Consider the following 24,733-nt stretch of genomic DNA (forward strand, 5'->3'; position numbering starts at 1 on the left):
GTCCCAAATCTATTATGTCGTTGAGCACTTACCGGATATGGCGATATCAATGTTTAGCCGCCGCTCTTCTGTGTAATTGTGACTCCCCTCCTCTTCCGCTTCATATCCAAGATGGCGATGACTCAGATCCCCCTTCCCCAATGTTGATTTTTTTGTTAACTTTATTTTAAGAACAATATAGTACAAAACAGCACATGCAAACAAACATTATATATCAAGAGCGATGATTGAGGATGGTAAAGTGTCAATGCCAGCTGCACATTCACCATCTGGGTGTTGAGTGCAACATCCGGGTACTGACAGGCGTGCTTCTCAGAAGTGTTTAAGCACTCAAACAGCCAATTCTGAAAACTCCCGTTATCAACTGTAGTCTACCATTCTTTGTCATTTACGTTCATCCAGTTGTATCATTTTCCTTTTAATCCCATAGTTATTTTATTGAAAGCCCATGCTTCCACAACACAACATATACACTTGTATCCCACTGTGTACCACAATATAGACCACTTCTGGCAACAACACAGATATGGACCTGCTCATGTTGTTCATGTTTATTCCTAATAATATTAAGGTACTCACCAAAGGCGACTTTCATTTCATTCCATTACTATCAAACACACACACAACACGCTGTATAGTTTATTGGATCAATGTTATCTTTCAGTTGTGCTTGTGATGCACTGAGCTCTACAAGCAGACATCTTCAATCGTCTCCTCCATTTTCTACTCAGACGCAGTAAAGATGGAGACGAGCAAAGGGCAGTTTCAGCCTATGTCCGCTTGGTGTCGCCACATTTGCTTTCAATGTAAATACAGCAGTGTACATCATTCTTGTGGACGATACCGCAGTACACCAGCAGAGGGTACCATCGTGGTAGTGTTTTCTTCTCCATGTTCGCATGTACAGTAGACGGCTCATGGTGGATGTCCCATTTGTTCATAAATGTCTGTTTATCAGCAAATGTACAGTGGCAGATAGGAGCAAACATGCAGCAATGTCCAAACGGTCTAAACACAGAAATGATCCAAAACCAAAAACACACAAACACCATAAAGCAAATGCAACGTCGAAATGCTGTAGTCACATAAATGCATGCTCATAAAAAACAAATACAAAAGAAAAATGTTGCATAACACACAAAAACAACTTCATGAGGGAAATTCTGTAATTTCATGGGACAAAATGGAAGGTTGCCAGGCTACCGGGGGAGTTGGACTTACGCTTATGAGAAAGAAGAGAAAAACGAGTGAGCTATTCGGGGAAAGAAGAAGGGGGGGACAGAGAGATGAGTGAGCGATACGGAGAGAGAGATGAGTGAGAGATTAAGGGAAAGAGGAAAGCTACGGAAAGAGAGGACAGAGAGATGGAGTGAGAGATTCAGGGAAAGAAGAAAGATACCGAGTGAGCGATATGGAGAAAGAGGACAGAGAGACAAGCAAGAGATTCGGGCAAAGAAGGGCGAGACAGAGAGAACAGAGAGACGAGTGAGACATACAGAGTGAGAGATTCGGGGAAAGAAGATATAAGGAGCGAGAGAACGGAGAAACTAATGAGACATATGGAGTGAGTGGACAGCGAGATGAGTGAGGAATTCGGCGAAAGAAGAAAGACACAAAAAAAGCGAGACGCGTGAGAGATTTGGGGTAAGAAGACAGATACAGAGAGACAGGACAGAGACACGAGTGAACTGGAGACAACATAAAAATACATAAAATCACATGGCACTCTAAGCAGAGCAAAGTGGACAGCGAAATTAGAGCTTTCCACCCATTTATACTCGTTCTTCGCTATGTCCCTTTGTCTCATACTTTCAGAAACTGCGGCACTGCTAAAAAGGCACAAAGTGAACTAGCGGTGTCTTAGAATAGTCAACCCTTTGACAATTTGATTTGGAGGAGTCTGACTCGACTATCAATCTCAAAGTCAAATCATATGAAAATGTCATGTGATCAAGATTGTACCATGGGTGGTGCCCACGGCTGCTGCTGAGCATACATTTTTACATAGAATGTCCTTGTTTTTGTTATAAATAGCCTAATTAGTGCTAATAAAGAACTGAAAATGGCGTGTGTGTTTAACAGAAAACCTATACTTACGCAAGATGGCGGCAGGTACACAACGTGAAGCCCAGCGTCTCTTCCAGATTTGCAGTTTTGTAGTTATTATTTTGTTCATATTGGGTCTGGTTTAACATCTTATTCTTGACAAGAGCTTTTGGATATTGGATTTCACATCACCGACGTTTTTATCACCGATCTTCTACTCCGTCCTGCTAAAGGACTTGTCCCTGAGCTCGCCAGAGTACCGCAGTCTACACACACACCACCCAGCCGGGAGAAGCGCTTGCAAGTGTCATCGAGAACGTAAACAAAGGCAAGGTAGGAGCGAATACGAGCTAAGTTCAATCACAGACTCTCCTTACCGAGCATCAAAGGCCAGATATGACCTGAGAAGGTCCATACGAGAGGCCAAAAAACAGTACAGACAGAAGCTGGAGGGCTACTATTCCACCTCAGACCCTCGGCGCGTGTGGGCGGGGCTCCAGCACATCACAGACTATCGACAGCGGAGTAGCGTAGCCACGTCCAGCCAAACCACACTTCCAGATGAGCTGAATGAGTTCTATGCCCGCTTTAACACCCAAACTCCTGATGAGCAGAGAGGGTGGCTGAACCTGGGGAGCACACAGGACTCACCTCTCATGGTGACATCAGCTGATGTGCGCAGGGTTCTGAACAAAACAAACCCACGAAAAGCAGCAGGCCCAGACAACATCTCAGGACGTGCACTTCGGGTTTGCTCATCAGAGCTAGCTGATGTGCTTGCTGACATATTTAACCTGTCGCTTGCACAAGCCTATGTACCGACCTGCTTTAAGTCCACCACCATAGTGCCCGTACCCAAGAAGAGCAACGTGACCTGCTTGAATGACTATCGCCCTATAGCACTCACTCCTATTGTTATGAAGTGCTTTGAAAGAATAGTCATGACCCACATCAAAAAGAGCATCCCGGTGGCAACTGTGGACCCTCTACAGTTTGCATATCGCCAGAACCGGTCCACGGATGATGCAGTCAACACTGCCATCCATACAGCCCTTTCTCACCTACAGGGCCAGGACACATATGTCAGAATGCTATTTATAGACTATAGCTCTGCATTTAATACAGTCTGCCCCCACAAACTCACAAATAAGCTCCTCACACTTGGCCTGTCACCCTCCCTCTGTAACTGGGTGTTTAACTTTCTCACAGGCAGACCCCAGTCAGTCAGAGTCCACAACCGCACATCCAGCTCAAGAATTGTGAGCACTGGGACCCCACAGGGGTGTGTGCTGAGTCCGCTCCTCTACACGCTCTTCACCTACGATTGCGTGGCCTCCCAGAACAACACCAGCATCATTAAATTTGCGGATGACACTACAGTCATCGGACTGATCACTGGTGGTGTTGAAACATCATACAGAAGAGAGGTGGCGGACCTCATAGCTTGGTGTCGTGCTAACAATCTCCTTCTCAATACAGATAAGACTAAAGAGATGATCATTGACCCAAGAACAAGGGAAAAGAAGCCGCATAGACCCCTGTTTATTGATGAGACTGAGGTGGAGAGGGTGAAAACCTTCAAGTTCCTTGGCACACACATCAGCGAGGACCTCACCTGGTCTCACAACACCCAACAAATTATGAAGAAGTCCCAAAGGAGACTGTACTTCCTGAGAAGACTGAGGAAATTTGGCATGCCCACCACAATCCTGAGTTGCTTCTACAGATCGAAAGTGTCCTTACCGCCTCCATCACTGTTTGGTACGGTAACTGTACAACACGTGATAGGAAGGCACTCCAGCGGGTGATCAAGACCTCACAGAACATTGTTGGGGCAGCCCTCCCCTCACTGCAAGACATTTATAAAACCAGAGTCCTACGCAGAACAAACAACCTCATCAAGGACAGCACACATCCACAACACTCATCATTCACACTCCTACCGTCAGGCAGACGCTACAGGAGTTTGAAGTCCAGGACCACAAGGCTGGCAAATAGCTTTTACCCACAGGCCATCAGGCTTCTCAACGAAGCACTCACACACGCCGCACGCAACACACACTCATAGCACTTTATTTATTTATTACTTATTTATTTGTATATTTATTTGTATGAATGTCTCTTCTTTTTGTTGCTGCTTAATTTATTGGTATATATGTTTATGTTTCTTATGTTCTTATTCTTTCTTGTGTTTTCTTTCTTTTCTTGGGAGAATGAACAGAATAAGATTTTCATTGCATGGTATTACCGCTGTTTTACCATGCACATGACAATAAAACTCTCTTGAATCTTGAATCTTGAATCTCTTGAATTTTCTTTGCTAATGTGCAGTCTTTGGTGAATAAAATGGATGACTCCACATCACCCACAGTAAGAGGCTTTTGGACTGCAACGTCATAACTTTCACTGAGACATGACAATGCTATTGAGCTAGCTGACCTCAACACACTTAGGACTGATAGAACAGCGGCTGAAACAGGCAAGACAAGAGGCAGAGGACTGTGCACCTATGTGAACTGCTGTTTGTGTCTCTAAATAAATAAAAATACAGGTACAGTTGTTGCACATCAATCATGTTTGTTCATCTGAGTGTTTTAGCCTTTTTCTTTCAGATTGAAAAAGTCGCAATTGAGATCTGTTTATTTGTAGGGATCGCCATTAGGGGGTGCTCTTAAAAAACAAAGAAAACCATATTCCACTACTAGTTGACTATGGACAAAATCTAACAAATAAGATTAGACTATGAAAATCCTTAGTCGAAGACAGCCCCAATGTGAACAAAAGACAACGTTTTTGAGCAACCATACTCACTTATACGTACTCAAAAGAAATGTGCCATTTCATTCCATCTCTTTAAAAGTCAGCCAACTTTCTTCTGGGCATCATGTGTTTAAAGACGGACGTCCCTCAGGTCTGGCTGCGCTGGTAGCCTGCGTAACTTCCGTTTTGTTCCGTGAGCTTGCAGCATTACTCTCATGCAGTTGTTTTGGGGGTTTGAGTGTGTGTTGCGACTTTGCAGCATTTTTCCTTTTAATGTGTTTTATGGTCTTCATGTGTTTTTTATACACAGATGATTTCCGCATTTGGACGTTGCCAAGTGTTTGCTGTGAGGGCCACCGTACCTTACAGTCAGGGCAAACGGAAAATCAATCTAGCGTCTTTGTGTTGCTCTACCTCAGCTGGGCCTTTAGTGACGTCCAGGTGCGTCCATACGTGTTGCTCGCTTGGCGAAGGCGTCTTATTGCTTCATAAGGTTGTTGGCTTTCTGGTTGGCGGCATCGATGCGCGACACGTTGAGAATGGCCTGCGGGGGACACGGCAAGCGTTTCGTCATCATCTTCACACTTACAGTGGTGTGAAAAAGTGTTTGCCCCCTTCCCGATTTCTTTTTTTTTTTGCAAGTTTGTCACACTTAAATGTTTCAGATCATCAAACAAAAAAATCCAAACCTAAATGGCCCTGTGTGAAAAAGAGATTGCCCCCCTGTTAAAACATAACTTAACTGTGGTTTACCACAATTGAGTTCAATTTCTGGAGCAACACCCAGGCCTGAATACTGCCACACCTGTTCTCAATCAAGAAATAACTTAAATAGGACCTGCCTGACAAAGTGAAGTAGACCAAAATATCCTCAAAAGCTAGACATCAATTCAGGAACAAATGACAAAAAAAGTAATTGTGATCTATCAATGTGGAAAAGGTCATAAAGCCATTTCTGAAGCTTTGGAACTCCAGCAAACCACAGTGAGAGCCATTATCCACAAATGGCAAAAACTCTGAACAGTGATGAACCTTCCTAGGATTGGCCAGCCAACCAAAATGACTCCAAGAGCGCAGCGACAACTCATCCAAGAAGTCACAAAAGACCCCACAAAAACATCCAAAGAACTGCAGGCCTCACTTGCCTCAGTTAAGGTCAGTGTTCATGACACCACCATCAGAAAGATGCTGGGCAAAAATGGCCTGCATGGCAGAGTTCCAAGACAAAACTGCTGAAACTGTTGAACTAAAAGCACATTAAGGCTCGTCTCAATTTTGCCAGAAAACATCTGGATGATTCCTAAGGTTTTTGGGAAAATACTCTGTGGTCTGACGAGACAAAAGTTGAACTTTTTGGAAGGTGTGTGTCCCATTACATCTGGCGTAAAAGTAACACAGCACTTCAGAAAAAGAACATCATACCAATAGTAAAATATAGTGGTGGTAGTGTGATGGTCTGGGGCTGTTTTGCTGCTTCAGGACCTGGAAGACTTTCTCTGATAAATGGAACCATGAATTCCACTGTCTAAAAAAAATTCCTGAAGGAGAATGTCCGGCCATCTGTTTGTGGCCTCAGAAGTCCACTTCTGAATGGCTGAATAAAAATAAAATCAAGACTTTGGAGTGGCCTAGTCAAAGTCCTGACCTGAATCCTACTGAGCTGATGTGGCATGACCTTAAAAAGGCAATGTCCAATGTGGCTGAATTACAACAATTCTGCAAAGATGAGTGGGCCAAAATCCCTCCACAGCACTGTAAGAGACTCATTGCAAGTTATCACAAACGCTTTATTGCTGTTGTTGCTGCTAAGGGTGGCCCAACCAGTTATTAGGTTCAGGGGGAAATCACTTTTTCACACAGGGCCACTGACATCTGGCCTTTTTTCCTCCCTTAATAATAGTTTAGTTTAATTTTTATTTAAGTTTAATTTAAAAACTGCATTTTGTGTTCAGTTGTGTTGTCATTGACTAATACGGTATTTAAATTTGTTTGATGATCTGAAACATTTAAGTGTGACAAACATGCAAAAAAATAAGACATCAGGAAGGATGCAAACACATTTTCACACCACTGTAATAGTAGTCATTGATGTTCATATTTGAGAGTAAAGAGTACGCCTCCGACTGGTGACCAGTCCAGGGTGTACCCCGCCTCTCGCCCGAAATCAGCTGGGATAGGCTCCAGCATACCCGTGACCGTAGTGAGGATAAGCGGCATAGAAGATGGATGGATGGATGGAGTAGGCCTCCATGACGCCTCACCTTCCCTTGAATGCGTTCCATCTGGACATTCTGCGTGTCAATCTCACTGCCCATGTCCAACGCCATGCTCTTCAGATTCCCCATGATGCTGCCCACGTGAGCCAGGTTGTCTTCCATCTCGTCCTCGCGGGCGTCGTTGGTCACTCTTAGACAAAAGGGTGGAGGGGGATATGTGTGGTCACGTGTGTTTGTGCAGCTGCCTTAGCGCGTCACGTGTCCTTGTGAGCAAACACGCCAGCGAGATCTCTCGCTACCTTCGAATGTGTCCGCCACTCATGATCATTTGCTCCCTCTCATCCACCACTCGAGACGAGGGTGGCTGATTGGACACCACACCGTCTTGTCCAGAGGCTCCGCCCCAAACCGCCTTGTAAGCGCCGCTTTCTTCAAAGGCCTTGAGTCTGGTGGAGAGAAGATGAAGATGTTGACTTTGTGATGACATGAGGAGCACTGCACATGCACATACTTGTCACAAGCACAGAGGCCGCAGCACTTTCCCAAGTCAGTCAGGTTCTTCTCAGCTTCTTTCATGTCCGAGTTGATTTGATCCAAACCTTCTTCGATGCGCTCCAATTGCTCTGAGAGGAAGAATGATGGCCAATAGCAGCAGCAGGAGGAGCAAGTAGGGACGGAGAAAAGACAAGAAATGGCAAGAAGCAACAAAACAAACTTCACTTTCACTTTCTGCCTCTCAGCATCCGACCTCAAAAGCTCATTTCTCTGATGTGAGTGTGTGCACGTGGTCCACCGCACTCGCTTCCCATCAGCCAGACCACAGCAGGTCTGGAAGGTGGGCAGGCTCAAGGCGGCCGCCTTGATGCCATCACTGTTTGTGTACGTGTTGAGTGTGCGAGCCACCAAAACACATTGTGAGTGTCCTGACGAGGGTGTCCAGATGTTCTACCTCCTTGTTCATCCAACATGACCAACGCTCGAATGCCAGCATCTTTGCTCTGGTAACACACACAAACACACACACACACACACGTCAGCCATAGTACACACACACAGAAAGAATAGAGGTCGTGTGCATGTACCTCCTCCACCAGCTGCATCATCCTGCGTGTGCTCTCCAGCGACTGCAACATAACAATGTTAACATGAATGACGTCTGCACGGCTTCCCAATTGACTTAAAGCTGATTCATCTGTCCCAGGGTCAAACTGTGGCCACCATACAAGCTTTATGGCCAAAGTCACATTTGAACGCCCTTAACTGTCACAAATGCAAAAAGAAGTGCAGCAGTGGGAAATAAAACTATGCTCCACAGACATGGTGCATTTAATTAAATTACTTCCCTGTTGTTTGGTTATCATTACATTGTTAGTCTTTTCCGTTGCTGCTCCCCCCAGTGAGTGTGCATGTGTGTTCATATCGCACCTTTGACTGCTGTTTGTTGTCATAAAGTCAACACATCATTACATTCTGGCTGTGTGCAGATTTGTGTGTGTGCGCGCGTGTGCGTGTGTGTAAATATCACGGTAGCTTCCCCACTGAGTTGCATGATGAGCTGACATGTGACTTGACCTGGAGTAACATTTAAACTGTGTGTGTGTGTGCCCCTGCTGCTTTTCAGGAGCGCATGTCACCATAGTAACCAGGTGAGCCAGGTGTCTTTAAAGAGACAGTAACCTCACAGCAGAGCCTGCTATGTGCACATGTTGTGTTTGTGTACCTCAGTCTGATAGTGCAGCGTGTGTTTAACTTGCGCTCAGTACTCATACATGATGTCACACTTACTTCATCTGTCACCTGATTGGCTCGTCTCTGTAGCTCCTCCTGCTCGCTCAGGGCAGGCTGGTCAGATGCCATTCTGGCAGTGTGTGTGTGTCGAGTCCCAGGTGACCAGATTAGGCTGAAGCATCAGGTGCTTTTGTCACCTGTAGAGCAGAGTGAAACCATAATCGTTTCTAATAACTCACACACACAGCAGTTTGTTGTATAACTATGTTTTTATTACTCACTTTAGTGGTGTGTGTGTGTGCCACATAAAAACACAGCACTAAAAGATGAAGTAGATATCTATCTATACAAAACGGCCTATTCATGCTATTAGCTGGTCTTTGCAAGGAGCTTTTTTGTGCTGTTGTTGAGCATCCAAAAGAGACACGAGGAGGAGTGTGCACAAAACACATACATGCACACAACAACACAGTGTGGCTGAAGTTTAGTGTTTGATTCAAAGATGTCAGAGTAGTGTTACTTACCGCGAGGAAGGAGTAAAAAAGTCTCTTGCTTGTCATCAGTGCATCTGGTGTGCTCCACATGAGGACCTCTTCTCCTGCAGTCTCCTCTGACTCTCGCCTCTACACCCCGCCCCATTCCCCTCCCATCCAGCTGACCACACCCTCTTACCCCTAAAAGTCAGTCAGTAGCCTACACCACTACACTCCTGGTCAAAATCTTAAGACCAGTTGAAAAATTGCCAGAATTTGCATTTTGCATATTTGGATCCTAATGAGGTTTTAAGTAGAGCTACAATTTGCAAAAACAAGAAGGGGGAGTGAGACAAAAAGCAAAAAGTAATTTATTGAAAACAACAATTAAACTGACCATCTCTAAAAAAATAATAACAAACTCCAAACCAGAACAAAAAATGTTCTCAGTAGGACTCAGTAATGAGTAGCTCCACCGTTCTTGTTAATCACTTCAAAAATTGCTTTGGGCATGCTTGATGCGAGTGTTTGTAGGAGGCTAGTGGGAACATTGCTCCAAGCGGTGAAGACTGCTTCACCAAGGGCATCAACTGTCTGGAACTGATGGCCATTTTTAAAACTTCCCTTGCCATCGAATTAGCACCAGAATTACCCCTTCATGAATGTAAGTAATTATTGTGTTACTTTTTTTAAAAAACATAAAATACAAAAAGAATTGTGATTTAGCTTTGTAGTGTTGTGTGCCACCCTAGTGAAGATAAGCGGCATAGAAAATGAATGGATGGATGGTGGTGTGTGCCGTTGAGCGACGTTAGGGCTGAGCTCATGACTTGCAATTATACCAAAACGCCAGGGAGCTGTGCTTTCCTGAGAGTGAGCGAGCACAACGTTTGTTGATTAGCTATTTAGTGTCCCGTGTAGTAGCAGTGAACAATGACGACTGAAAAGACATTCATTTTTGACATACAGTAACCCCTCTCCATTTAGCGCTTTGAATTTCACGGCTTCATTCTATCACGGTTTTTCAAAAATATATTATTTCATAAATCATGTTGTTTTGTGGTTGAATCATTAGTTTAAAAACATGAATATTCAAGCAAATGTTACATATTTTTTGCCTAAATTAAGCATTTTCAAGCATAAAAATGGCTAAATGAGCTAAAATACAACTATAAAGCATTCAGAAGACGCATTCAAAGATGTGATGATACGTAGTATTCTACAGTGGTCGGCATTCGGTGAGGCCCACGAGCAACAGAAGTTATTGCAGGTTTGAATTATCTCACAACAGGCACAATAATCCCTAACATGGGCCACTGTTGCGAATGTAACTCATGTCATGATAAAACTCAATTCTGAACCCCCAGCGTCACTTCCTGTCCGCCCCCCACACAGCTCCCCTAGCACCAAGCACATTTACAGCAACAAGTCTTATTGATGTCTCACATTCCATTGTCGGTACGTTATAACGTCTGTAATAGTAATTACTTAGATTACATATATCTGGAAAACAATGAAACTGTTGTATTTTTAACGTCGTTACCTGCAACACTGACTGCAGTACCCGGATTAAAGGCCAAAATCCGCAATGCTGGACTCTCAACCTCATTCACAATCTTGGCAATGTAACGAAAGACGAGGGACTACTTCAAGTGTTTGCAATTCCACATTAAAGAGGAGAGAAGAAGAAGCGGGTAAAGGCTTACTTAAAGCCTGAATTATGAACGTAGTAACGAAGTTACTACGCCGGCCATTCGGATTCTGACGGCGTCTTGATTTATTTGTAACTAGCTCATTTACAGCCGTGGGCACATGCAATTCCCAACTATAACGCTAGGGGCAGAGTTCGCCTTAGTGTGAGCAACCACAACTCTGGTTTCACTTTGACTAGCTACCTTCTGGAGCAGTAGTAAACAATGGCGACTGGGAAACCCAGGAAATTATATGCGAAGAACAGCCAACCAATCATAGCTCCACACTGTGGCTCAGGCGCATAAATCAGCCTTAAGTGTTCAACCAGTCTGGTGCTGCCCCCTGTCGATTACTGTCCTTTAACACTCACCGGAAATTAGTTCTTACGTCACTCTTCTCAGTGTGAACGCACTCAAAAGACTAAAGTATGGAAGTGATAGATGACTTGGTTACCATGGCAACACATACACACAAACACAAGGTGGTCATTATTGGTTTTATTGTTGGATACAAAGTTAGCAAACAAACTTAGATCAGGAAGGTGCTGTGGCGCCATCGCCTGGCAGCAGCAGGAAGTTAAAAGAGCAGCTTCTTCTTTGGTCCTGTTACTATGACGACCAACTGGTCATCCATGTAGCGCATGCCTGAGCATGGAGCAGGGGGAGGGCCTTCAGGAGTACATGGTCAACTGCAGCCACTGCACAAAGGGTCAGAGAGCATCAGATGCCATCTTTGTCTCACACTTTGATGTGAGACATGCAAAAAAGATGTTTTTACCTCCTTAACGTCCAGGCTGATGGATCCACTGTTGCTTTTGTCCAGAGTCTTAAAGGCTCCTGCACACACACACACATACACATTATTTGACATATGATGATGTGTTTGTGACGCTGGAGTGTGTGTTTTACGTACTGCACATGGCGTCCAATCGCACCAGGCAGCCGATGAAGTTGTCAAAGTCCATGTCGCCGTGTTCATCGCTATATCGACGGATGATCATCTTGTACAGCTGGTCATTCAGAGGGAAACCTGCACACAAAAACACACACAATGAGTTTGAACGCATGATCTCTGCTCACACTACAAACATGAGTCCAGCACTCACTCTCACACACACGCCTACGCACAAACACACCTGCATCCTTGAAGGCATATGAAAGTTCTTTGGCGCAGATGACGCCGGAGCCATCGGCATCATGAGATATGTACGTTTTCTGTAAACGACAACGTCAGCACTTTCGGAATAACTCCACCAGGCGCTAAATGTCCTCCACTTACCTTCCATTTCTTGATGTTGCCCCACAGATATTTGAATTCATGGAAGCCCAGCTTGCCTGTGCTGTCGCTCTGAAGACAGCAGGGTCAAGGGTCAACATGCTACTGCGCCAGCCACTCACACGCGCACAACATTTCTCTTTATTGGCGGAAGGATACGTCCATGACAGCCACCATGCTCCTACATGACTCGATGCTGAAACCGTCCGTCTTCAGGTCTCCATCTGACACAAAACATTAGCATACGCTCGGTAGCTTAGCGTGGCATCTTTAACAAACATTAGCGAGTGCTTGTTATTTCAGGATTACTTATTTGGCTATCAAACATTAGCATGTGCCTGGTTGTTTTTACCTTAGCATCGTTTATTTGGCAAAGAAACATTAGCATATGTCTTTTAGCTTAGCGTGATTTATTTGGCTACCAAACATTTTGTGTCACATGACTTATTTGGCACAAAATGTTTGGTAGCCAAATAAATAAGAAGCGGTATAGAAAATGGATGGATGGACTTATTTGGCTGACATGTGCCTGTTAGCTAAATAAATCATGCTAAGCTAACAGGTAACAGACACATGCTCGTGTTTAGAATAAATTACGCTAAGCCAACAGGCACGTGCTAATATATGTTTGCTAAATAAGTCCTGCTACAATAAAAGGCATAGGCGAATGTTTGGTAGCCAAACAAACAATGCTCAGCTAAAAAGTATATGCTAGTGTTTGTTAGCCAAATAAGTCACGCTATGCCAATCGGAACATGCTAATTTCAGATAGCAGTTTAGCATGGTTTATTTGGCTAACAAACACTAGCATGTGCCGGTTAGTTGAGAAGACTTCTCAGGCTGAGATGTTTGACTCACGTTTGGTGAGAATCTTGTTGAGGATGTCCATCAACTCTTTGGGGCTCACCTCCATATCCTAGTCCACACACACACAGACACACACACACACACACATCTTAATGCTGACAACATCTTTGTATGTGTACACTACAGTGATCCTCATGACGACACACCCTCTCTCTCGTACACGTACACGTATCACACACACACACACACACACACACACACACACACACACACACACACACACACACACACACACACACTCCCTGAGGGTGTGAGCGCCGCCCTGCCTGACAATGGCAGGAATGCAAGTGGGCGTGGCCGCAATGAATGACAGTTCGGGTGCACCAATGAAACGCCCACGCTGCATGACGACCAGATCAGAACCAGTCTGACGTGCTGAGGGACATGACAGACCACAGCAGGGTGGAGTTTGGAATGGTGGGGCCACAGATATGGACGCTTGACAGACGGACACAAGCGGAACCAACTAAACTAACATGACAAGTGACGAGCAGTGGGATAGACCCCAGCTACTCATCATGGATGCTGTGTCTTAGCGTGACTTACCTCTCCGGCCAGGTGCTTGAAAACTTGGCGAAACTGTTTCTCTTCATCGTTTTCGTGCGCCTCCTCAAAGGCCAGAGGTCGGCGGGGAGCAGGCTGAGGCAAACACAAAAGAGTCTGCATTAGAAAGTCGTCAGTTTCCCATATATTCATCTATTTGTGGCGGCCCTTGCTCATAAACACATAACAGGACAAATCTAGTGACTTTTCGCTCGGATCGCTTCGCCCTCGACCCGCCGCCACAGGTAGATTACAGTCTTGTGGGAAACACTGAACGTGTTGTGTTGTGAGGACGCTAGCAGCTTTAGTGCGCTAGCATCAAGACTGACAATGAGGGGCAGTTTTGTGAGAGCATTTAACACACACACACACACACACACACACACTTACAGGGTCTGATGGGATGAAGATATTGGGATCGATGTTGCTGCGGGAGAAGACAGCTGTTAGCCGACCTTAGCACGGTGAATGCTAACCAACTGGTCCGACTGGATTTTTACCTGACAACATTCAGGATGCCGCCGATGAAATGCTTCGCAAAATTCATGGTCTGAAACACAACAACGGGGGGGTGGGGGGTGGGGGGAACTACTGATTTGATATCAGTCATGACTTTTTTAATGCATTTTTGATATGCTATTATTCGGTTGTTTTTGTTGATGCCGTTTTAGTCCACCTAATGACAATTAATGCAAACATCGTGTCTTTGCAAAGGTAACACTGTTGACTTTAGTTTTTAACATCGTGACCACCTTTAGTAGCTGCATAATATGAAAACAACTATGACAAACAGCTCACAGCATGATGTAGCCATTTCTTATTCACTGGTGACTGGAACTTTCCACAGGTGGAGACCGGAAAAGGCCAGGGTCAAGTTGCAAGTCCACAAACACAAAGAAACATTGTACAGGCAGCATATTAAAAAAAAAAAAAAAAGTTACTTACCGACAGGACAGCTCTGTGCACCACAGCACAACAGAGGCAGACACAAGGCAAGGTTCAAAGTGAGAAGTCTTGGAGGAGAGGTGTAAAAAGTTCCTTTTCAATGTATCATCAACACCGCCCGGGACGCCTCGGGAGCAAGGCAAGGTGGGGCCAGTCCCCAGGTCCTAATGCCCGCCATGTTCACCATTTGAGCAAGCGCACTGACATTTAAAACGTCAATTGCAGTGACTTGTCGGGTACCCAAGCAAAAAATGCGCACGCATCGCTACATACATGTAGCATAGCTCATAGTGGAGATGTGCGAGTCATGAACAAGTTGTTCAAAACTCCTGAGTTTTTTTTTTATTGAATCGAGACTCTTCGTCCCAATTAACTCGTTCACTTAACCTCTGCTACAACTAGCTAAACCAGTTAACCCGTCACTACTTGTGCAACTTTTACTCTTACTCTCTAACTGCATTTGTATAAATGTTTTAGCCCTGTGGAAAAAGCAATAGATCTGGTCCTTGCCTCAAATCTCTCCTGTCCCCTTTCTGCCTGAGCTGCATCACAAGCTCCACAAAATTAACAATTCACTCGCTCAGGCCGCAAGTTTCACTGACTGACAAAGGCTTGAGTTTCAATGAGTCCCGGGTTGATGAAGATTCAAGTTGCAATGATGCATGGGCACTTGACAAAGGCTCGAGTTTCACTGACTCACGGGTGTTCAGCAAAGACTCAAGTTTCATTGCCTCACAGGTAGTCCACGAACACGCGAATCCACAAGTGCAACTTGTTGCGCGTGTGCCAGTTTCTGGGCACGCGCTCTGTGACGAGTGAGTGGAGTGAATGGAGATTCACTTCAGCGAGTGACTCATATGAACTCGGGTCGACAAAAGGAATTGAGTTTCCCATCACAAGCTCACTGGGACGATAAATAGCGATAGTAATGATACAAAGGGTAGTATCAGTATCGGATTAATACTAACGTGATAACAACTATATTTTTAACACATCAGAGGAGAAATTGTTGGACACAGGGTAGACGCCAAAGGATTTGAATGACAGCCAATAGTAATTTTTGCTTTTCTTAATTTTGTACTATTGAATATTTTTTTGAAGCAATTGTATTCAATGAAAGAGAATATTTGTATTATTTTGTTGGTGCTGTTACATTGTCTTATACTCTTATACTACTTATACTTATATACTGTTAAATTGTACACAAATACGTTTGTTGTGATACAAATGTTTTTTGTTTGCCTAAAACCTTTGTCTTGTGTTTTATTCTGATTATTATCATCATCGACATATGAAAAACAAAATCATTCAATGATCTTGAAAAAAATCAAGTAAAAAAGACAAAGGACCAATACAAAGTTAATACAGTACTTATTGTATTAACTTTGTACTGTATTAACTTTGTGTCGGATTTTCAGTACGTATCGCCCAGTCCTAAAAGCTCATAAATGGAGCTGGTGTTTGCGCCCTCCAGCCCTTCCAGACCATGAAAGTTTGCCCTCTACTGGCCACTTTGACCAAGTGCAACAACATTGACTTTCACACGATCGCAGTGAAATATGCATAAATACAAAACCTTAAATGTTTAATAATAATGACTACGTTTTAAACGTAATTTTCCTTATGACACTTGCGCGTTCGAGCTTAAATTTAAATCAAAGCAAGTGAAGTATGTGATCTCCCACAATGCCTTGCGCCTCCCTCAGTAACGTACACGGAAGCAGGAAGTGGAGAGCTCCAACAAGTCACTTCAGTTGTGTTGCGGTGGCTCTTTTGAAACTCCCTACCCTCATGGCGGACTCTGAAGGTCCGAACCGCACTAAGACGGCAGTGTGGACCTGGACGCTTCCCCTGCTGGTCTTGACTGCATTAATTGCACCGACTATCGCGGTGTCCGAGCTGGGGAAATGGGTCCTGGACGTCGACAGTGTGAGTTTTCTCTTTCCGGTGGCGACATATGAAGTAGCAATGTTACAAAATTTTGAAATGTGTAAAATGAAGTCTGTGATTAATTCTGTCTAATAAAGCATGACTTGAACTTAATTTGATACCCCATTCTCTTCTCTACCCCAAATATTAAAGGAGTTAGAGCAGATTTTATACAGGAATATACAATTATAGTGCCTTTGGTCCCCATTGCTTTAACATTGAGTCAATACAAAAGTTGTGATCTATCCACGGACCTTGGCAAGTACAACCATACTACAAAATATACAACAACTTAGGCTGTGAAGACCTGTTTTAAAAGTCAACAGAGTAGCCATTTACGTTTTTTTAATAATCTAAAGGTCCAGGGAAGAAAATCAGGTGTCATATTTTTCATGTAGGCCTAGCACTGCAGTGCAGCAGCAAGCTCTGTATTCGTTTTCATCCCCACACTAACCACAATAACTATATCGACTATATCCACCAATATCCACTCCGTATTTGGGAAAATCAATGTTTTTTAGCATGATTTTGTTATAATGAAACGGCATAGAAAATGGATGGATGGATATCTAAATTGTCTATATTTTGTTTGTTTTTATATTTACAATCAAGACGTCCATATTGAGAATAGGACAACAATGCAAACGCGACATGTAGTAATTCAGTGTAAAAAAAACAAAACATATTTCAGATTTTAATGAAATTTCATTGGCAGATTGATATTAAAGTTAAATAACAGCTTATATACCTTTTAATTTGTCCTGAAGCTCCAATTCATGAGTTTGAAAGGCTGAAAGTTGGACTATTCGTAGCCGTCGTACGAGTCCAACACTCAATACAAATTCGATACGAAATTGAAGAGGAAGAAGTAATCTACCTAACAAACATGTATACGAATGAAAATACACCCGATATCATATGAAAACATTTTATTTTTAAAAATATTTATTTAATAATATTCTGGGCCTGTAGCACCACCAGGTTCTGTTAGAATTGTTGTCTTTGCGTTTCTGCTGGAATCATAAGGACGCCTTGACTTGCATTTGACAGTGTGATGTTGCCTTTCAGGATACTTTGAAGACACACAACTATTTTGTCTTTGCCAAAACCCTCTTCAACAGCAGCGTCATCCATGTCAAATGTAAGTCACGTCGCAGTGGACCAATCTCACCATGAGTGTCTTATTTCACCTTTGTCTCTGCGTGGTTGTGTCAGTGGCAGGGAACTGTAACTCTTCCCCTGCGGTCCACTTGAACATTTCATGGTTCCTGAGGAACTCCCACTGCTATGATGAAGTCTTCAATGTGGATGTAAAACACACTGCTAATATGAAGACAATGGAATGTGCTTTTTTTTTTTTTTAAATGTAATAACTTGTGTGTGTGTGTGTCTAGGCAGTACAAGCAGAAAGTTACTTCCGGTTGACAGAGGTCAAATCCGGAGGAGGAAGTGGATTCTACATGTTTCACCAGTACCCGCGCATCACCTGCCAGCCTAATCTTGGCCCCAATATAGTCAGAATTACACACACACACACACTCAGTGGACACGTGCTTATTAACTAAGATGTTACAATTTTTCTGTTCACAGTTGGGCCTTGACGTGTATGAGACGAAGAGACGACTGACTGAAGTGCAAGTAAGACTCGTACAAGGCGTCCACATTGCAGCTACACGGCTGAACTTACATTAAATGACATGCATCAATATATACATTGGATCCCCGCTTTTTGCAGGGTTTATGTTCTGAGCCGACCAGTGAATCCGCAAGTAACTGACACTGCAATAAAAATGTCTGTTTTTTCCACCACGTCCCGCCACTAAAAGCCCTGCTGCTAGGTTGACTATGACTTTCTCCTCCAATTTTGGATCAACATTTTCAATAAAGTGACTTGTCATTGTTAGATTACATTGCGCTAGTATTCACTCGCAACACAATCCACGTTTAAGCCCCCAGTATGCCTCACTTACTTATTAAACACACTAAAAGAATAAAATCTATACTCACTACTAATGAATGGTAATGTAAGACTGGAAAAAGTGGTTAGCCTACCTTGAGCTTAAATGACAAAGTTGGCCTTACGTACCTAGAGGAATATATATATATATATACACGAACGGGTATGGATAAATGCTATGGACATAGAACGGACTACTCTGGACTCAGAAATCAAGACTCATTGGGACAATGTTGATTGTAACCCATTTAAACCCCCCCCCCCCCCCCCCATGTAAATAATGGGCTGACTGTCTGCCTCTGCAAATGTTTGTATGATGATTGTTGAAAGAAGTTCTTAAAAATAAGGTTTAAAAAGAAAAAAGAATGGTAATTAATGTAAGATGATCAATGACCAGATGGAATTGGAGTTACGGTGTAGCCTTTAGCCTGGTCGTCAGGCCAGCAGTAGAGGCTAGCAGGCTAGAAAAGGCACGTCTACATAATCCGCACTGCGTGCACTGTTGGAATTCCAGTAACGACTTAGTGAGCTGGAGCCTATCACAGGGCACATATTTAGAGTCTCCAGTTAGCCTAGCATGCATGTTTTTGGGATGTGGGAGGAAGCTGGAGTGGCTGGAGAAAACCCATGTAACCACAGGGAGAACATGCAAACTCCATACAGAACCAATGTTGTTGTTATTTTACAGTGACAATTCATATTTCAACTTGTACAACCTCAGATTCTTAGTCTTCACCGTCGGCACTCAGATGTCATTTGATCACTTTCAGCCAGTCGCAGAGCAGATCTCAGGCAGGAGGCGGAGAGAGGCAGAGCCACCAAAACCAAAGGTCAGAGTGTCCGACAAGATGTGATCTTGTAGCTCCGCGATGAGCTACGAGCTCTAAAAAGGTCATGTGTTCCTCCTGCAGTCTGCTGAAGCCGACAAGGAGAAGAAGACTCCTGCAGGAGACGCTGGCGTACCTCCTAAACAGGTCAGCACCTCATCCTCACCGAGTCTTATCATCTCATGTCATCTCACGTTACACGTGCGCGCAGGATCATGCGCACACTCACTTTGACGCGGTGGCCGAGAGTTGGGAGGACGGACCGTACATGTTCATTGTCCACATCAGAGAGATCAAAGACAACAACCAAGAGCCAGACCCCGCACATGCCCCACCACCCTGGAGTCTGCAGCGTTAGTATACGTACACGTACATGCACGGTCCGAATCTTCAAGTTTGTGAATGTCTGCACAGTCTTTTTTAAATTTTTTTTTTTTATACACAGTTCAAGTGAGCATGAAAGGGCCTCATGACTTCATCTCAGCCTCTGAATGGCCGCTCATGCTGGTAAGAACACTATTGATTTATTGTCATCTACTCACTGTCGTCACATATTTCATACTTATATGGAATCCTTTACTAACTTTATACCACCAATTTAAGCACTGTATAACAAAACAAGATGAAAAAGTTAAACTACAGGTGGTTGTTTCAGTTCTACATGGTCATGTGCATCGTCTATGTACTGCTGGCGCTCTTGTGGTTGATCCTGTCTGCGTGCTACTGGAGGGACCTGCTGAGGATCCAGTTCTGGATCGGAGGAGTCATCTTCCTGGGAATGTTGGAGAAAGCCATCTGCTACGCCGAGTTTCAGAGCATCAGATATGACGGCGTGTCCGGTAGGTGCGCACACGCCAACATGGCGCGGTTCATCAGGCTGACTGCAGCTGTTGTTCCTCCTTTTGCAGTCCAGGGGGCGGTAGTGTTTGCTGAGGTGCTCTCTGCCGTCAAGAGGACGCTGGCCCGCGTGTTGGTGATCATCGCCAGTTTGGGATACGGCATCGTCAAGTACGTCTGTCATGAATACTCCTAATAATACACTTGGAATTAATGTGATTATGTTTTTGTGTGTTAGACCTAGACTGGGTGCGCTGCTTCACCGTGTGGTTGGCGTCGGCCTGCTCTACTTGATGTTTTCTGTTGTCGAAGGCATCCTACGAGTCAGTGCCGTAAGTCGGACTTGTTGTCAGATTAAAAAATGTTAATGTGTCTTTTCACCGTCGCGCTTTTAAGCATTGATAGTAAAAATGACCATGCCACACATGGTGATATTGATATACTACTACTACTACTAGAGACATAGCTGAGGAGGCGGGGCTTATCCGTCAGGTTGTGATGTCTCAAAAGAAAGCTGTGTGTCTACCCCCAGGATCGAGGCGACAACACCAGCAGCATACTGTTGTGCGACGTTGTGCTCGCCTTCACAGACTCGTGTGTGTTCTGGTGGATATCCTTTAGTAGGCATTTTGCCACCAGCAGAGGGCGCCAGAGTCTTTCAACCATGATTGATGATTATTTATTATTTGGTGTCGATATTGATTGGTTTGACTGAGTCATCATTTCACGTCTCTCTTCCCTTGTCTTCCTTTGTTTGCGTCCTCCTCCTTGTTTCCTTTCACTCCACATTGCACCTTCTCCTCCTCTTGCCAACGTCCATCTCCTGGCTTGTCTTCGATCTTGTAGGCTGAAGGTGATGTACTTCTTCTGGCTGCTGTGCCCCTGGCCCTGCTTGACTCTACCCTCTGCTGGTGGATATCCACTACTGCACCCCCGCACCTTTGGTTCCTCTGCTTGGTCTCTCCATGTTGCGTTCCACTCGATGGTCATGTGACCTCTGAACTTGTTAATTTTAGTAAGCGTGTTAAAACAGCTGACTAACACAACATGCAGTTGGACTTGTTGACTTCCTTGACTCTGTGTGTGTGTGTGTGTGTGTGTGTGTGTTCACATCTTTGTGAGTCTGGCTCAGACCATGAAGCTGCTCCGGCTAAGGAGGAACGTCGTCAAGCTCTCGCTTTACAGACACTTCACCAATACACTCATCTTCGCTGTCATTGGTACGACTTGTCTCTGTTTTATGTGTGTGTGTATGTGTGCGTGTACATGTGTGCGTGTTTGCCAGAGCTACTTCTTGTAAAGCTCGTATGTGTTTTCCAGCATCAGTCATCTTCATCATTTGGACCACCAAGACCTTCAAGATGTCCAAATGTCAGTCTGTAAGTATCTTTCAATAAATGCATGAAAAGTAGATTTGATTTTTTTCCTGCACAAAAAGTGTGTTGTTGAAATGTGACTGTGTGTATGTGTGTGTGTGTGTGTGTGTAGGACTGGCGCGAGCTTTGGATTGATGATGCTTTCTGGCGCTTTCTGTTCTCCATCATCCTGTTGGCCATCATGTTCCTGTGGCGACCATCAGCCAATAATCAGAGGTGGGCAAGTGTGTCGATGGCATTGCTGATTTTTCAAGTTCAGTGTTTCCCCATACATTCATTTATTTGTGGCAGCCCACCACGAATAAATTTTGACCGCAACAAATTGATTTTGCCCGTCCTCATAAACACATTTTAATGAGATTGACTCTAAATGTAGTCTGGTACACCTCATACACACCTGGTCTGCCAGAGAATAAGAAATGTTAAAAACTGTAATTAGAAAGTCATAACCAGGTTTTCTATGCTCAAACTAGGAAATTATAAGTCTACTTTGCGGAAATTCACTTATCACGGTTGGGTCTGGAACCAGGTACCCGTGATAAACTAGGGAATACTGTATTGCTTTTCTCAACCAGAAACCGGTGTTGTTGGGCTCCCCTTCCCTAAAACCACTCACAGGCGGCTCCATCTTGCTTGTGGTATTAAAAAAAACACAACGAAAAAGAAGCGTTAATTTGTATTCCTAAATGTTTTTAATGTGTATTCCTAAATGTTTTTGCCACAAATAGATTGCAGTCCAGTTGGAAGCACTGAAGTGTGTGCGTGTGTGCGTGCGTGCGTGCGTGCGTGCGTGCGTGTGTGTGTGTGTGTGTGTGTGTGTGTGCGCATGTGTGTCTCAGGTACGCATTCAGCCCTCTGATTGACCATGAAGAGAGCGATGAAGAGGACGGCGAGGAGGAGGAGCCTATGATAAATGAAGCTTTTGGTCAGACATTAATTTTGCTTTCGTCATTGGTGCTTCACGATGTTTATTCACGCCAACAAACTTCTCATCTTGCGTTGACTGGGTGCGTTTTGGGTGCCTTTGTCCACCTGTGTGTCTGCAGAGGGCATGAAGATGAGGGGCATGAAGAACGACACCAACGGTGCAGCCAAGGCCAACAAAGTGGTAAACAGTTACATCCTACATCATGGGTCAAAATATTAGAAACGGCAGTCAGTGTGATATAAGCACTACTGGTGCTCGTTAGATGGTGTCCCTAATGAGGTGACCGGTGTGTCTTCTCTGTAGGATGAGGACCTCAAATGGGTGGAGGAGAACATCCCATCATCCATGGCTGACGTGTAAGTGGTCACGTGATGTGTTCATGCGATGCTTTAGTGTGTCGATCGCGATGGTCATGTGATGTCTTCCTCTACACAGCGCCCTGCCTCCCCTGCTGGACTCGGACGAGGTGAGTGACAGGAGAAGAACATTTGTCAGCGTTTATTAACAAAGCATGGCGACATCGGCGCACGTCTGGCGCCACACATCTGTTGCCGTGGTTACATCACACTTGTTGTCCAGCAGCGTGTCGCTGATGAGCGTGCACGTACATAAACCAGCATGTTCATTCAAAGTTCCATGCAGGAGGTGTCTGCTATTCCGAGTGAGCGCATGCAGCGCACAACATGTCTCTTATGTAAAGCGTGTCTTACGTAAGCTGCTCACGCTCACACGACTCAGCTTTCACAAGATAGCAGCAGGAACAAAAGAAGAAAAAAAAACATTTCCTTCACGCGCTGAGGTTTAACTCCGTGTAGGAGATAATGGAGTTCATCTGGGTACCTGCAAGTGTAGAGGCAATGTTATTCAACTGGGGGGGAAAAAAAGTTAACCACTGTATCGTAAAGTTATGATAAAATAACCCATGCTTAAAGGAACAGGGAAGTGGTAAAATGAATGTTTTTTTGTTGTTTTTTTTGTTTGTTTTTTTTTACTCAAAGCAAGTACTCTGACAAGCACTTAGTCCCTCAAAGGCCACAATAGTTCCAGGTGCTTATGTACCTCTTTTTAGGTTTAAATTAAAACATTAATTTAAATTTTTAATTAAATTAAATTTTATTTGTGCTTGACATGTTAATCTATTTATATCTATATTTAATTTAAGTGAAATTTATTTCAGCAACAAAGTTGATAATGATGATGATAAATAAAATAATTAAACACAAAAAACTACACAAAAAGTACATAAAGGTGAATTACAATAACAGCAATATTTATCATTATTATGATCACTTTCCATCGTTACCACTAATACAGATAATAATAATAGTAGCCAAAACAAGAGTCACAATGGCTTACACTTGCTTACAACTCCCCAGAGCACCACACTGTGGCCATTATTCATTAATTCTATACTTGGAAATCATACAGTTTTATTCACATAAGAACCTCTTCTGAGGTTATCATCACACTTTTGCTTCCTGCCATCTGACACAAAGCAAAACACTTGTGGAGCTAATCCTTGAGATGCTCACTGAGCTGAAGTCTCACATTGATTGTTTGAATTCCAAAGTTTAGTTTGCCTTTAGAAGACTGCATATCATATAGCTAAAGTTTACATTAGTTGTCATGTCCGTCTGAGAGTAAAACTCATTGTTTTGTCTGGCAGGAAACCAAGACCACCAGGTTTGAGATGTCCAAGATGGAGTGAGTTGCTTTGGGAAGAGAGAAAGAGGGGGAATAAGGGAAACAGGAAGCAGTGATGTGTGATTCATCTCCAACTTTATGAGCTTTGTAAGCATCAATTGGACAAACACTCACCGTGGCTTTTTAAAAATCATTGTATTTATTTACATGGACACACAAACTTATAGACGGTGTATTTTGACAGCTGTAAAAAAAAAAAAAAAGTGTCAAGTGTCAGTTGTGTCCACTGTTGCCATGGGAGCAGCACCCACACTGCTGTCTTGTGTGTGTGTTTGCGTGCGCGCGTGTGCGTCTCTTTTGGGTTCTGTTTAGACTGTTGATGATCTGATTGTGTCTTTATAAAAATATATGATGCTTTCATTTAAGACTGATGGGTGATTATTGGTTGGCTTTTTTTTTTTTTTTTTTACAAAACCTTTGCTCCTCCACGTGAAGATTTGACTCTCTAAACCAGCAGGGCGCGTTTCAAATTAAAAGCATCGATTCTCTTTGTAAAAGCGAATAATACAGATGTTTGTGTGTTTCGTAAAAGCAAAACAGACTGAACAGAGTGAGACATCCATTCATCATTAATATTATACATCAGTCATTATTTGCTGTGTGTATTGAGCAACTTTGTCAATACACGTG

The 24,733-nt window shown here is 43.7% G+C and overlaps 3 protein-coding genes across 9 annotated transcripts; 1 reads left to right on the forward strand and 2 right to left on the reverse strand.

The window, feature by feature from the left end:
- Positions 1-132: 132 nt before the first annotated feature.
- Positions 133-9,371, reverse strand: zgc:101731 (SNARE_SNAP25N and SNARE_SNAP23C domain-containing protein). 2 transcript variants are annotated; one of them, XR_008573120.1, is made up of 9 exons: positions 9,275-9,371; positions 8,808-8,947; positions 8,105-8,146; positions 7,972-8,020; positions 7,534-7,645; positions 7,322-7,468; positions 7,068-7,212; positions 5,221-5,350; positions 133-947 (listed from the first exon to the last, which is right to left on the reverse strand). XR_008573120.1 is itself a non-coding variant. In XM_054793875.1 (8 exons), exons 2-8 carry the CDS (start codon positions 8,877-8,879, stop codon positions 5,285-5,287), a joined length of 633 nt encoding a protein of 210 aa, XP_054649850.1. In that variant the 5' UTR covers positions 8,880-8,947; positions 9,275-9,371; the 3' UTR covers positions 261-5,284. The 2 variants fall into 2 exon arrangements, 1 of the variants encoding a protein (XP_054649850.1); XM_054793875.1 differs by having other exon boundaries at positions 261-5,350.
- A 2,026-nt stretch (positions 9,372-11,397) lies between these two features.
- On the reverse strand, positions 11,398-14,710 carry capns1b (calpain, small subunit 1 b). Its single transcript, XM_054793514.1, has 11 exons — positions 14,546-14,710; positions 14,101-14,150; positions 13,991-14,027; positions 13,604-13,696; positions 13,049-13,106; positions 12,350-12,414; positions 12,194-12,262; positions 12,051-12,129; positions 11,828-11,944; positions 11,693-11,751; positions 11,398-11,612 (listed from the first exon to the last, which is right to left on the reverse strand). The coding sequence occupies exons 2-11, from the start codon at positions 14,145-14,147 to the stop codon at positions 11,586-11,588; spliced, it is 651 nt and encodes a 216-aa protein (XP_054649489.1). The 5' UTR covers positions 14,148-14,150; positions 14,546-14,710; the 3' UTR covers positions 11,398-11,585.
- Positions 14,711-16,251: 1,541 nt separating this feature from the next.
- Positions 16,252-24,471, forward strand: zgc:162698 (Transmembrane protein 87A-like). Of its 6 annotated transcripts, none has more exons than XM_054793463.1 (21): positions 16,252-16,474; positions 17,543-17,615; positions 17,690-17,784; positions 17,869-17,988; positions 18,065-18,112; positions 19,202-19,261; positions 19,343-19,405; positions 19,470-19,611; positions 19,704-19,765; positions 19,914-20,097; positions 20,167-20,266; positions 20,334-20,427; positions 20,628-20,705; positions 21,207-21,315; positions 21,416-21,474; positions 21,584-21,687; positions 22,311-22,396; positions 22,518-22,579; positions 22,703-22,755; positions 22,835-22,865; positions 24,066-24,470. In XM_054793463.1, exons 1-21 carry the CDS (start codon positions 16,337-16,339, stop codon positions 24,105-24,107), a joined length of 1,803 nt encoding a protein of 600 aa, XP_054649438.1. In that variant the 5' UTR covers positions 16,252-16,336; the 3' UTR covers positions 24,108-24,470. The 6 variants fall into 6 exon arrangements, 4 of the variants coding, with proteins under 4 accessions (XP_054649438.1, XP_054649439.1, XP_054649440.1 ...); XM_054793464.1 differs by lacking the exon at positions 20,628-20,705 and adding an exon at positions 20,942-21,010; XM_054793467.1 differs by lacking the exon at positions 17,690-17,784 and having other exon boundaries at positions 16,415-16,474.
- The last annotated feature ends 262 nt before the right edge of the window (positions 24,472-24,733 follow it).

The sequence above is a fragment of the Dunckerocampus dactyliophorus genome, chromosome 12, assembly GCF_027744805.1.
Source record: "Dunckerocampus dactyliophorus isolate RoL2022-P2 chromosome 12, RoL_Ddac_1.1, whole genome shotgun sequence".
NCBI lineage: Eukaryota > Metazoa > Chordata > Actinopteri > Syngnathiformes > Syngnathidae > Dunckerocampus > Dunckerocampus dactyliophorus.

Excerpts from the sequence above, each read along its gene's own strand:
- zgc:101731 (XM_054793875.1), bottom strand. The coding sequence starts at position 8,879 with ATGGCATCTGACCAGCCTGCCCTGAGCGAGCAGGAGGAGCTACAGAGA. Across the intron at positions 7,646-7,971 it reads CATGTTGGATGAACAAGGAG|AGCAATTGGAGCGCATCGAA; the intron begins GTAGAACATCTG and ends TCTTCCTCTCAG. Across the intron at positions 7,213-7,321 it reads AGTGGCGGACACATTCGAAG|AGTGACCAACGACGCCCGCG; the intron begins GTAGCGAGAGAT and ends CTTTTGTCTAAG.
- capns1b (XM_054793514.1), bottom strand. The coding sequence starts at position 14,147 with ATGAATTTTGCGAAGCATTTCATCGGCGGCATCCTGAATGTTGTCAG. Across the intron at positions 12,263-12,349 it reads GCATGGTGGCTGTCATGGAC|AGCGACAGCACAGGCAAGCT; the intron begins GTATCCTTCCGC and ends TGCTGTCTTCAG. Across the intron at positions 12,130-12,193 it reads GCAACATCAAGAAATGGAAG|AAAACGTACATATCTCATGA; the intron begins GTAAGTGGAGGA and ends TGTCGTTTACAG.
- zgc:162698 (XM_054793463.1), top strand. The coding sequence starts at position 16,337 with ATGGCGGACTCTGAAGGTCCGAACCGCACTAAGACGGCAGTGTGGACC. Across the intron at positions 22,756-22,834 it reads CCATCATCCATGGCTGACGT|CGCCCTGCCTCCCCTGCTGG; the intron begins GTAAGTGGTCAC and ends TCCTCTACACAG. Across the intron at positions 22,866-24,065 it reads CCCTGCTGGACTCGGACGAG|GAAACCAAGACCACCAGGTT; the intron begins GTGAGTGACAGG and ends TTTGTCTGGCAG.